Genomic DNA, 14,651 nt, shown 5'->3' on the forward strand with positions numbered 1-14,651 from the left:
AGTAGACGTGAACCCTGTAAAAATAGCTAGTAGGGGTAAGAACTTCACCGTCTTCACCACTACCCTAATGCAACTATTAGTCATATAACAAGTTCCTCAAAATAGTTATATAGCTATCCGGGTCAGGGCCCAATCTAGCCCTAAGGTAGCTACGTTATTGACTGATACTAGCTTATTTTAGCCTTAATTGTAGCATTATTGTTGGTAATTTTATTTGTATAGCCTAATATATCTTCTCTCGTAGTCACTACATATATGTACAATTACTTAGGCAATAATAATCATCAACACATACACTCCTTATAATAATGGTCATGAATTTCATATATATACATAGCATTTTTTAATACATAATTAAAAATGTTTTAAAATTTGAACTATGGGAATAAAAACCGTGGTGGTAGTCAAATAAACTCTCACAATTATGAATTACAAATGAAGACCATGTTTAAGTAATTAAGTACTCGTAACAACTACAAAATCTTGCACTAATTGGAGTTTAATGGTAGCGGAAATCAGTAATAAGCCAAGCTATCGACATTAAGTCCAAATGTACATTACCATGCAATAAATCACTACTAAATACTAATTCCAAGCATAACTGAACTTTGTAGGTCGTAACACACCCAAAAACATTCATTTGTCTATAGTTATTGACTTATTTGGTGCAATGCTCATATAATACGATAAATAAAAAGTTATCATTTTATAATAAATTATGACTATTTTATATTTAAAAAGCGATCACTTAATAATAATAAAAATTGGACATTTTAACATTAAATGGTCGTTTTTTTTATATAAAATGATCGTTTTTTATGTGGTCGAACCATACAACAGCTCCGTGGTATATAATTTTTTTTTTTTTTCCTTTTTGTGCTTTATGCATGAAGGTAGCAGAAAGAAGGAGACGTCTGGCTATGTGATGCAACCATTTATCACCAAATGTTAATCTTCCTTCTCACTAACTCTTCACCCAATTAATTCCCTTACAATTCTTACTACTTCTTTTCAGACAAATTAAACCAAAAAAACCCCTTCATTTCAGCAAAAACCCAACTTTCAAAAAAACAAAATTCATATGATTATCAAACATGAAATAACCCAGTAATCAATTTCCTCACAAAAATAACAAATTTTATTTTATTTTCATAATTTTTTTCATGGGTTTTGAGGACATAAAAATGGGTTATTCTTCAAATTTAGTCAAGTTTATAATTTTTTTCTTGGTATCGTTGATTCTTGTATATGGGTTTGTTTCTTGGTTCTTTGTTTCGCCGAATAATTCCAAGTTTGTGCAAAATTCTGTTGGTTTTCATGCAAAATTTGAACAAAATCATCAAGATTCTCAAGATTTAACTGTGGAATTGAAGTCGAATAACGGTGGAATTATCGGTGATGTGGCTGTAAAAGATACCTTGAGTAAGAACACTACTATTCATCCATTACCGGTGAGATTTTTCTTCATTTTTTTAAAATTATTTGTTGAATTTACCATCTTGCATGCATGTAAATTTGTTCAATAACTTATTGGTGAGACTGTTACAAATTGTTAAGTTCACAAATTATAGATTAAGACCGTCTTACACCGTGAAACGGTCCATTTTAACATATGTCAATTAATTTCATCCCATTAAGACGGTTGCAAGTTACAATACATGGGTGAGTTTTTAAAATTTATGTCGATGTCAATTAATTTCATCCCATTAACTGTTTAATTTCGAGTTAACGGTGAAGTTTATACTTTAGTTTAACATATATGTTCTGAAGTATTCCGAGGAAAATTATAAAATTTGGAGTAGTTCATTAGCTAGATTCGCAGCTGAAAATATTTTTTGTTAGTTTATTAATCAAACTAATTATTTTGAGTAGTCACTAAGTCAATAGCCTCCTCCGTTTGGGTGTGACCCAGGCCCGTTCTTGAATTTAACATAAGATCGAATCAATGGGTTCTTGGTCTAGAGGTAGAGATACCGGTGTCCCCGTGTAAGTTGTAACATATATATAGGTTGCATGTCTAAATAATGTTTTTTCTCGGTATAAAAGTATCTTCTTCATTTCCTAAAAGAATGTCATTTCCCTCTCACTAGATGGTTTTATAGTCCCTTCATTTCGTATTATAAGTCGTTTTAGAAAAAATCAAAAAACTGTTTTTATATGTCGTTTTATAGTTTTCCCATGTACTCCTTATTATATATTCGCTACATTTTTCTGATCAACACCATTAATTAGGAAGAAAGGAACTTTAAGCTATAGAATTGGTGGAAATGTTTACATTCTTTATTACATAGAATAGCTAATAGCTATTACAACAAGAATTTCCAACATTATTTTCAAAAATCATTTAATACATTATAGCTATTACAACAAGAATTTCCAACATTTTCATAGTTCATGTACAGTCTTCTAAAACGACGTAATAAAAAAATAACAAAGGGAGTATTATTTTTTTCTGTCCAATTTTCTTCTCTCTATATTTTCATGATGAAAAATGTTGGACCGTTAGAGCATCTCCAATGGTAAGAGCATCCACAATGGTAAGCTAGTTGCTACTAGCTTACCTTTGCCACATCAACTTTTTAAGCCACAACAATTTTAAGCTACAATTTGCTCCAATGGTTAAACTAATTTACTAATAGCTTAATTGAACCCACTTAACACACCCTCTATTTTTCTATTGGTTACATTTTTCTCTTGTAGGACCATTTGAGCTACTAGCTCAATTTAAGCTAGTTGATGAGGAGTGCTCCAATGGTTAAGCAAGTAGCTTAAAATCTTTTTTATTTGTAAGCAAGTCCTTTTATGTAACCATTGGAGATGCTCTTAGATCAAATCTAGACCGTTTGAAACCATCCATTTCTTTTAAGAAAGGGAGATTGTCCCAATTGCTCTATAGTACTCCGTACTACTATTAGATAAAATACGGTTCGTGGTCTTATTTTCCCTTTTACACGGTATAAATGATACTCCGTCTATGTATTATGGGTGTATCATGTTTTCAAACATGCACCCTAATTTATTGAGAAATAGTCCTTTTTTTTTCCACTTAGGTTTCTCTTATTAATGGAAACTGTTGTCCAATCATCTCATTAGTGTGGTGTGGATGTGACTTTGTGAGTGTACCATGATATGGTATACTAAGTAGAATGCATGATTACTATTTCAAGGGATTAGAATAGTGACTATTGACTTAGTGACTAGTGAGTAGTGGACTCGGTGGAGTAATAAGAAGGTCGTCCGAAAAACTTAGCCACAAACCGGTGGGACAACGAGGGATAGGATCGGACTTAAGAGGGTCATTATCTCTCTAAATAATGAAACTTTTGGACATTTATGGAACTTTTCAGTCTTTACCCGGTTTACTCTAGTACAACCCGAATTTTTTTCCGTTTCTAAATTCAAATCCTTGTTCTGTACCCAGTGGCGTACCCAGAATTGATAGAGTATGGAGTCAATTTTAGCGTAATTACTATTTTGTGTTCCTAGTATGGGCCCTAAAAAAAACGTAAATTTTTCAAGCCAAACAATTTTAAATTTTAATAATAAAAATCGTCTATTGTCCAGAAAGTAGCAACGCTGATAATATTGTTTCCCAAAAAAGCGCGTGTTTTCAGGTTTGGTTGGTTTCAGTTATAATGCGTGTGTTTTACAACTTTTTTCTACTTCTTTGGATATGGAAATGTTAATTGGATTGCATTCATCAGACTCCACTGATATGCGTTTAGAAACCTGATTTGGGTTATTTTTAAAATTAATAAGAAAAAAACCGATTTGGGTAAATTAAAGGTGAGTGAGGCTTTGAATATGCTTACCTTGTTTAGGGAGAAATGGAGAATAGAATTTGCAGAGAAATAAAGTTCGTCATTCTTAGTAATACAAGTTTTAATGCTGTCCTTTATTGCAATAAATATGTTATACTTCTGTTTCTTTTATACCTTTATTGGTTTTATATCATATACAATTATGCTTTCCAGTCTGTTTCTTAGAGTTGATTTATTTGGAAATTCACATGATCTAATCGAACCCGACTCATTATTGAAATCTATCTTTTTCAGTGATTCCGACATTAGATACATTTCTGAATTCTGAATCCTCTAATGCTGTTTCTATTGTTTTAGTCTAAATATATACGGAGTATTTTTTGTTTTCCGTGAACTAATGTTTAAGTCACTACCGCTTTCATGAGACCGATGACTTTGTGAGTTTGAAAGACAGTGATTTTCAGTATCTTCGTTCTTATGCAAGGAGCCAAGGATTAGATATTCTAAAACGTAAATACAATACTACTTTGAGTACTTTCATATGCATCCGTTACCTTTCAATAAGAATCAAAGGGACAATTAAACGCCATGGAGAAACTAGACATGTAATCAGTTAAGAAGGTAATAGTATTTTCGATATGAAAATTGAAAGGTAACGAATGCATTATAAACTGGCTTTCCTAAATCAATACATAACGTAAATTCTACAAACTTTCTTTCGTCGCCCGCCACCTTTTTTGACAAGCTAAATAGTCTAATTGATTTCCCACGTGTACATCGTAGAGTATGGAATAATCACCTAGATGGTTTGTCTTACTCCCCAAAAGATGGAACCATTTGAGGGAATAAAAGGGAGTTATAAATATGTACGTTGGTCATCAGCCATTACCTTGACGGATGAGAGAAATGGGACAACACTTTATATTGAATTCGTGTATAAGAATATTTCTTAAGTAAAGCCGGTCAGGCGGGTGTATCACATTATCGTACACCTTAATCAATGAGAAAACTACAACTATATAAGAGATGTTTAATTTTTGTGAAACAGGATATAAAGAAAATAAAAAAGGTGTGAGATTATCGTTATGAAGTACAATGACGCGGTGCACCTCCCATGCTTGTGTTAAATTGGATAGAACTGGCTTTGGTGTCCTTTAAGATTTTTTTTGTTCTTCTAGTTTCACTTTGATTGAATGATTAATTTGTAATGCTTGTGTATATATCAAACTAACCATCTAAAAGTCAACAGATTGTAGATAATTCATCATCATCATCATCGGTGGACATAGCTCCAACGTCTTACGATAAGTCACCAATCATCTTAAATGGAACTCATGTTCTTACTGAACGAAAGGTGAAGCTAGAGAAGAGCACGACAAATTTGGATAGGCTTGAAGCTGGACTTCAAAGGGCTCGGTCAGCTATTAAGGATGCCACATATAATAAGAATCAAACACGCGACCCTGACTTTAATCCGGCTGGTCCAATGTATTGGAATGCCAATGCCTTTCATAGGTACAATGTTCTATCTTCATTTATCCGCGTATTTGTATATACATTGTATTTATGGGATATGGTTATGATACTATGGTGATATATATAGGAGCTACTTGGAAATGGAGAAAAGACTTAAGGTGTATGTTTACGAAGAAGGGGAACCCCCCGTGTTCCATAATGGTCCTTGTAAGAGCATATATTCCACCGAGGGCAACTTCATACATCAAATGGAAATCAATGATCGATTTCGAACCAGAAACCCAGAGAAGGCTCATGTTTTCTTCATGCCCTTCAGTGTAGCAATGATGGTTCAATTTGTCTATGTTCGGGACTCTCACGACTTTGGTACTATAAAGCACACCGTCAGAGATTATATTAGCATCATTTCCAGCAAATATCCGTACTGGAATCGCAGCCTAGCCGCTGATCATTTTATGCTCTCTTGCCATGATTGGGTATGCCTTTGATTTATTAGAGTATAATTTTATTCGTGTGATCGGGTTTTCTTAAACCAGCCCGTATGACATGCTACTTGCACGCCGATATGAATATTGATCATTAAATTATTATTTTTTTCGATCTTGGTTAAAATTGAAAATCGGCTGAATTATTGATTTTGTAGGGTCCTGAAGCATCCTTTTCGGATCCTCACTTAAGCAAAAACTCTATCAGAGTATTATGCAATGCGAACACATCCGAAGGATTTAGACCAGAGAAAGATGTCTCATTCCCTGAGATCAACCTCCAAACCGGCTCAATTCACGGCTTTATTGGTGGTCCATCACCTTCTCGACGTTCCAATCTTGGGTTCTTTGCTGGTGGGCTTCACGGCCCAATTAGGCCCATCCTCTTCGAGCATTGGGAAAACAAGGACAACGACTTGAGAATCTACAGATACCTTCCCAAGGGAGTTTCTTACTATAACATGCTAAGGAATAGCAAATTTTGCATTTGTCCTAGTGGGTACGAGGTTGCAAGTCCTCGAGTGGTCGAGGCTATCTACACGGGGTGTGTGCCGGTTCTCATCTCGGATCACTACGTTGCCCCATTTAGCGATGTGCTTAATTGGAAGTCGTTCTCAGTCCAAGTCTCGGTCAAAGATATACCGAAGTTAAAGACCATCTTATCTAGCATTTCGACGACACAATACTTGAGGATGTATAGAAGGGTAATTCAAGTTAGAAAGCACTTTGAAGTGAATTCTCCTCCCAAACGTTTTGATTTTTTTCACATGATACTTCATTCGGTTTGGCTTCGCAGATTAAATATCGATGTTAATAATCATCAAAATATGTAACTAAAGTTTTTCTTCTTCATTTCACATTATTTCATTACTGTATAACAATGCAGCTTAGGGACCCGCTATCGCTCGACCTGATTAATTAAAATTGACAATAATGTTTATCCCTTTGCTCAATTTAGTACTGTAGTTTATAAATGTGTCAAGACGGTTTTACATAAATAGACGCAGATTTTCCTATGCCGCATTAGTATTAGCATTTTTTTGTGTGATTGTTGGAATAACTAATACAGTATATAGTTCAACATGTACTCTGAACAGAACAAGATGAAGAATTAACGATTGATCTAAAATAGCACGAATGCCTTTGGAATACAATTTGAACTAAAAATGATTTCAATTGTCACGAGTACATATAACACAAAAGTTAGGAAAAACACACAGATGGAGTTAGACTTTGTAAATGGGTCGGGTCATGTTGTGTCGGGTTCGTTCATGCCACATATAAATGGGTCATCTACCTTTCATCCCTGGCCTAAACCAGCCCATTTACTTAAACGAGTAATACATATCTATTTAACTTGCTTATAAAGTGATAACCCAACCCAATCCATTCCAACCCAACTTATTTAACCCATTTATAATTAAATAACTCAATTTTATCATACTTAGCCCATTTAACATTCAATCCCATCTGTTTAACCCAAAATGACCTATTAAGCCAAACACAAATTGTTAGGAAGGACGGTCTTATCATATAAGACCAGCCCAACCATAATATACAAGCCCAATTCTTAATACTTTTCCTGATTATTTGAAAAATGAAAAGAAACAGCGGTGTTTAGGATTATACATCCAACAGTTATCTATAAGCGTAGACAACCAAGATATAAAACCCGAACTACGTGTTTTTTTTCCGAAATAATTTAAATTTCATGTTTTTAATGTGTAAATGAATGAACTCAATAATTTCTAATAAAGCTCATATTCTTTAATATAAAGCTCGGATACTTTGACACAAAGCTCAGGTTCTACACCGTACAACATATACATCTGGTTGTATAGTCCATGAATTGTAATGTCGGTTATATGTTCCCTAGGTTTATGCTTTTCATTTCATCAATGCTTCCTCCCCATCTATCATCTTCATTCCAATTCAAAAGAGCTGGCATTTTCTATGCCTTAATAATCCACAATATTTCCAACTACCAAAAACTCAATGAGATAAACTTCAAAAAGGTTAGTTTCGTCGATTTTGAATTGAATATAATTACTTCAATTTATTTCATTGTTGTGTATGAAATTTGATATTTGTGTCTCAGATTAATGTTCCGCAATATAACTTGTGTTGTCGCAATCTATTGAATCTAATGGTGATTTTCAATTTCACATGTGTAAAAGTTGAGAAGAATTCAAACATAAGTGGAGGTCTTTAGGATTGTTTCCCGAGTTTTGATGCTGGTTGATGTGTTTTAGTTAAAGCTAGGTTGTCATTATTTTTTTGACACTCTTAAAGGTATTTGTACATGCTTGATTCTTGTTTCTTTTCTTTCAAATACACATTTTCAATGGTTAATAGGTGTTTTGATTATATCTTGAATTGATACATAAACGATACAACAAATTAGTGAGTACTAATGCATACTTTCACTAGAAGCCGATTAGCTCAAACGGAAGAGCGTGTGGAATACACAAGATGTGGGTTCGAGCCCCATATTGGCTATAAGTTTAAAACTCTATTTGATCAAGTTCACAACTTGAAACAGAGTATTACTTTTAATTACATTACCAGTAATTTTGTTTATTAAGTTGATGTCCATCCTTTTTAAGTCATGAACTTGCACTTTTAACTTCAAAATTATATTTTCTGTTTAATCCTTCTAGCTCCAAGTTATGAGCATAAAATTATAGGTTATAAGTTTAAAACTCTATTTGATCAAGTTCACAACTTGAAACTATACTTTTTGAAAACTTGATGTTTTATTTGAGTAAGCAAGTTTTTAACCTTGAAAACTTACAATTCTTTTCCTTTTAAGCTCATATTTTCTATTTGAAAAGTTGAAATCTAACTTCAAAAGTTATGTATTTACATTAAAATTTTACCTTGAAAACTTTAAGCTCAATTATGAAAACTTGGGATTTAAAGTTGAAGGCTATTTTTAAGTGATTTGGCTTTAAGACTACTTTGTAAGATTGAAATTACTCTTTTAGTGTTTAAATTTTTGTGGCTGATTCGGTTAACATTAGTTTTGAGATTAAAACTACACATTTTAAGTTCAAAACTACAAATTTAATTTGTGAACTTGAAGTTATAGTTCTAAATGCATTAGGTTACAAGTATAAAATTTCTAGTTTAATTTAACTATTGGATATGTCTAAGAGTTAAACTTCTAAAAGTAGCTATTTATCCTTTGAAAACTCATGGTTTAAATTGAAAAGTAGCTATTTATCCTTTGAAAACTCATGGTTTAAATTTGCAAGTTAGGTCAGGGGTTCAGGTGAAAAAAATTGTGAATAATCATCAATTTTGGTTGAAACTAGAGCTATTTTAAGCTAAAGTAAGATAATCTCACTTCAAAATGTTAAGTTTTAGTTGAAAGGTACTTTAAGATAAAACACCCGAGTACTCCTATTAAGGTGGTAATTAAACCAGTAAACTAAAGTATAAAAATGAAATATGAGATTGCACCTTGTGATTTTAACCGAAAAAGATACATTTTTAAGTTAAAAACTTAGGAGTGGTAGCTTAAACGACTATTTTAATTTGGGATTGTATTACGATGTTAAATAAATCTGTATAACCATACAAGCAACACAAAGCAATTCATGAAATTGAGATTCTGAGAATTAATAGCAATTAGTAGTCATAAGAGACGTGCTAAAGTCATTTGAATAAAAAAATTTAACTGCTACTAGCAAGTTGTGTGGCAGTTTCTTGTAAAATGAGTACAGTACTCCGTATTGTAGTTTTTACCTTTTCTGCATCTTTTGTTTAGTGTTTGGGCTTTTCTCCTATTGGACCCGTCTTATAATATAAGACGGTCTTATAGGAGAGTAGCTGAATTTTTTACGTTTAGAGTATATGGGCCTAAATTCAAGAATAAATGATTGGCCTAGGTATGCACAAGGAGAATGGAATGAATTAGGCCCAAGAGCTATAGCACTCTGGTAGAGAAACAAGCTAAGAGCATTTAGGAGAAGAAATCTACACAAAAATATAAAAAGATAAATTGAGCATATAAGTGTCATCTGCAACCATTATCGAGTATGGGTTTGAAATGAGTCAGACTTATATTAGGTATTTATTTGACAAAAATAGCGGTTTTATATCTATATCTCAAACCTATAAGGTATAGGTTTCTCATATCCAGGGGAGGTGAGTATGAGATTCATACCTATGGATATCAAATAATAAACCAAAAACCATGAAAAAAAAACTTATATGGAACATTTTAAGTGAATTTTTTTCACATTTATTTGATCAAATCTTTATTTTCATGATTTTTCATTAAAAATAATTATTTGTAATGTGTATTTTAGATTTTTTAAACTTTGATGAAGTTCAACCCCATCCCACCCAAAACTGAAACAAACACAAGGTATGAGGAAACAATTTTTAAACTCATACCACCCGAGTATGATTCCTAATTTCAAACTTATACCCACGCGCGAACCAAATGCCCCCTTAATGACTTACTTCATATTCCGATTTCCCTCTAGAACTCCTCTATCATAACTCACGCAATCAGGGGCGGATCCAGCCATCCAGGAATCAGATGTACGGTGGGCTATAAATTTTTTTTTTCCCAAAAACGTAATAGCGAAATTAATAATTATAACTTGCTTTAAACATGTTTTTTACGTGCCACTTTTATGATATTCGAGTCAAAAATTTTAAATTTTGAAATTTTATCGATATTATATTACTCCGTCCATCCTGGTAATTATTCACATTTATTTTATATACAAAGACGAGGTAAATGACACATTCCCCATTTTATCCTTCGGAATTGTCACGTGCTCTCTTCCCCTAGTTTCATTTTCCTTCCTCCATTTCTTACCTTTTCTCTCCGATGGTTCTTTTCCGGCAACTAAAATATGTAGCAAACAACAATAAAAAGAAAATTCATAAGTAAACTTCCTACTCTTACAATTACTTGGATAGAAGAATTGAACAAAGTGTTGTTTTTAGGTTGTCAAAGTCTTGCATTAGTAAACACGCAAAATCTCATTGAAGACGGGTACTATCCGTCACAAGCTGAAGACGGATAGTGCCCCTCTCACAATATGCAAGTGACACTATTCATAGGGTGCTCCATTTTCCCCCACTTGCCTTTCCATTTGCCTTATTGTGAGAGGGGCACTATCCGTCTTCAGCTTGTGACGGATAGTGCCCGTCATAAGCAAGACCAACTGTAGTAAACAAGACTACTATACTTGAAACCACATAAATCAAAGAGTGATAAGTAAGTATAAAATTTGCCTAAAATGATATACCCCGTATAAATTCAAAGACAACATATCATAACTCATGAGTGATCTTATAGGTAAAAATATTAAAAATTAAAAATATACTTTGTTGGGGTTTGAACTTGTGTCAATTGGAAAAAAGCCAATATTTTACCAATATGTCAACTATAGATTCATGCTCTATATTTACATGTTAATATATATTAACTTTTTTCCTCAAGAATAGGTTGGGCTCCAGCCCAACTAGCCATTGGACTGGATCCGCCCCTGCACGCAATAAATAAAAAATTAAACAATTAAGCAAACTAATCGCAAAATAATAAATGGAAAACCCCTCACATCCTTCTAGATAATGAATGAATAAAGAAAAGAAGGAACCTCTCGCATTCCTACATATAATCCCTTATTTACCAAGAGAATAGGAATTCACATTTTTTTTCCTCCAAAATGCATTTTGTTAAATAACAAAATAAATGATTGTTAATTGTTAAGTGCATTCACTTAAATAAGAAAACTAATGGTGATAATTTATTTCACTAAACTATTATATATATTGTTCAGTAGAGTTAAATTTTTTCATCAAATTATATTCTTTTCACTAAATTATAAATTATACTTTTTTAATTAAAATAAATAAATTGAGAAATTATAAATTGATAAATCTTATATTGCTGCTATTAATAAAGAAAAAATTGACCAATAGTCGATAAAACAAAACTGTAAAGTAGTAAACTGTTATTATTAGTTTTGTTACAAATTTTTTTGAGAAAATTTAAAATTGAATTCGTTGGCTTTGTCGTATAAATAATATTTTCATGAAATATAATTCAGTGCATCATTCAATTCTCTTCATTATTTTTTAGTTCTAACTTTCTTTTTTCTCAAAGCAAAATATAATAATGAAAAATGCGAATAATTAATTTGATACCAATTTTATATAAGTAGCATACTAAAAAATAAAAATAAACTCTATATATCGTGCATGCATACAAGACTATAAACTAGTTAAGGATCAAAAGTTAATTAAACAGCTGCCTACCAAAAATATCCGACTTACTCAGATGGGAGATTCCTATATAACCAGAAGAATGGCGTTGGGAAAGAACAGAAACAAATATATACATCCAGATGTGTATGAGCATGGTACATTCAAAACAAATCAATTTGAGCTTATATGCAATCTTTCCGAACTTCTAAACTACACTAGTTGTTGCGCCGCGCCCTCCCGGGCGCGGAGCCCCAATTCGGTTAAATCATTTATAAAAAAGACTAACTAAAATTCTGTTGAGATACCGTGCGTTGTCGTATAGAATAGAAAGTTAATTACTTTGTCAATTTGGTCTAAACCATTTATCAGACATATCGGGAACCTTACTCCACTATTTTGGGTGGTCAAATTCATATAGGATGACTTAGGGATTGGAACGTACAATTTTACAGCTAACAGGATTAAGATGGGACAAAGTAAGGAATGTGTAGGAAAAAAAGTAGGGTTTGTCTAGTAGTCATATGTTACTATCAGCTACATATAAATAATTGATTCGATCCATCATAGCTAGGATTATCAACATGTAAAATGATGAATATAATAGATTCAATGCTACCATAGTTACCCGGGTGTTAAAGATTTGTAACTATTATAGTTACTCAGGCACTGTGTCCGGACAGGCCACCTGGCTCAAGGCTGTTCAAACGACCATTTGAAATGGAGCTAACGTTGTAATACATTTGTTTGAGACAAACGACCACCTGGCTCAAGGCTCAAGGCGATACCCCAAGATATTGTGACTCGTTTATTTGAATTCGTATCGAATCATGCATGGAGTGTTGTTTCCTCGTGGACCGCTATAGTTGGTTAATAGTTTTGTTGCTTTGGTTTCCCATGTTGTCAACAGTCATTGCAGTTAGCAAGGGCGATAACTGTTTTATAGAAGGGTATTTTTGGGTGTAATGCATATTACACAAAATCTCATTTGTGACGGCACGTATCCGTCACTTTGAAGTTACGGATACCATTTTCCCTCACAAATGACCCAAATAGAGGAGAGAGGGAAGCACATGGAGGTGCCCCCACCTTGTCCCCCCTATTAGTTTTGTGAGTAGCATTATCCGTCACTTACTCCGACCCGTCTTCAACAAGACTAATTGTGCATATTATACAATTGTTGTCTCCTGTGCATAAATTCGATAATTAGTTTGCTTCTATTTTAGCATATACAATCAATCGGCGTATAGGAGTAACTATAGGACACTGCTTTCAAGAATTGTCGGCGTGAACTGACTCTACTTTCAAGAACGACACTCGGCCACAAATAAAATGGTACGGGCAGCGAGGCAAACCGGTTACTATGTGAACTGAAGAACACCTCAACATATCAGGGACATGATGGTGAGGATACCTTCCTACCTCGAGCAATTCAAAAATTCAAGACTCAAGTTAAAGGCAATTTTTTAAATGATGTACCCTCACAATTCTCCCTTTTTAAACCTTTTGAAAACTATATCTGGCGTGATAGCTACACTATCAGCGAAAAGAGAACGGAGGTCTAACAAAGAGTAATAACAATAGAATAACACAAACACACTATCATATTGTTCAAGCACACCTAATCTTACAAGCAGATTACACAGAATAGCAACATGTGCTTTTACACAGACAAGCACAGACCCTATGCACTGCCTATAGACCAACATTGAAATTATTTTATTTTACTCCTCGATTCTCACACATGGAGAAGTAAGTACACACAGACACGGGAAGACACTAAAATCGTACATGATACTGCGGTCATTCACTTGGCTTCTTAAAGTGCATTGGTTTTCTAGAACATTTCCTGGATGGCAATCTTGACATTATACTATGCACTATTAATCTTTGCATTAGTCAGGGACTTGGCATCAGTGGCGGCTCTAGGGATTGAAGAGAGGGGGTGCGGAAATTTTACATAATTAAAAGACTTTTAGTACGTGGCGGCGAAATCAATATTAATATAATAAAATTTCATACATTTTACATACGTCTTTCTTAAAGGATGTCTTTTTTTAAAGGATTTTTTTTAATACGAGACTATCAAACTGACGCAAAATTAGAATACGGAAAAAACATTGATTATATACCAAACAAATTATTCTTTTTGGTAATTTTTTTTAATAATGATGGACATAGTTATCAAGAATTTTATAATTATAATACTAAAACGGATAATTCACGCGGTACCCCTAAGGTTTGCCATTTTGCACGAAATACCCAAATTTTTGATCCGAAAATCTTAAAGAGGTCATAACTCGTATTTACGAGTTCCAAAAGTGACGTTTTTTTTTCCAAATCGCTCATCTTTCTGAGAACTACAATTTGAAAAAAAAAAAAATTGTCGCATTTGGATTCCGCTACTAGAAGTTATTGTGCAGCAAAGTTTTTTCGACCAAACAAACTTTGAGTGAGCATATCTCCTGGTCACGAGTTCCAAACTCGTCAAACTTTTTTTTCAAATCGTAGTACTCGGAAAGATGATCGATTTGAAAAAAAAAAATCTTAAATTTCTGAGTTCGTAAACACGAGTTATGGCCTATTTAAATTTTTCGGATAAAAAATTTGGGTATTTTGTGCAAAGCGGCCAACTTCAAGGGTACCGCGTGAATTATCCGATACTAAAACTACTTGTTATATTAGGGAGAGAGTGTTT

General features: G+C 33.3%; 1 protein-coding gene across 2 annotated transcripts; it reads left to right on the forward strand.

The window, feature by feature from the left end:
* The first annotated feature begins 917 nt into the window (after nucleotides 1-917).
* LOC141600314 (putative glycosyltransferase At5g03795) lies at nucleotides 918-6,675 on the forward strand. Of its 2 annotated transcripts, XM_074420527.1 has the most exons (5): nucleotides 918-1,451; nucleotides 4,810-4,830; nucleotides 5,011-5,276; nucleotides 5,365-5,713; nucleotides 5,881-6,675. In XM_074420527.1, exons 1-5 carry the CDS (start codon nucleotides 1,164-1,166, stop codon nucleotides 6,553-6,555), a joined length of 1,599 nt encoding a protein of 532 aa, XP_074276628.1. In that variant the 5' UTR covers nucleotides 918-1,163; the 3' UTR covers nucleotides 6,556-6,675. The 2 variants fall into 2 exon arrangements, with proteins under 2 accessions (XP_074276628.1, XP_074276636.1); XM_074420535.1 differs by lacking the exon at nucleotides 4,810-4,830 and having other exon boundaries at nucleotides 919-1,451.
* The last annotated feature ends 7,976 nt before the right edge of the window (nucleotides 6,676-14,651 follow it).

Source organism: Silene latifolia, chromosome 1 (assembly GCF_048544455.1).
Source record: "Silene latifolia isolate original U9 population chromosome 1, ASM4854445v1, whole genome shotgun sequence".
NCBI classification, from domain to species: Eukaryota; Viridiplantae; Streptophyta; class Magnoliopsida; order Caryophyllales; family Caryophyllaceae; genus Silene; species Silene latifolia.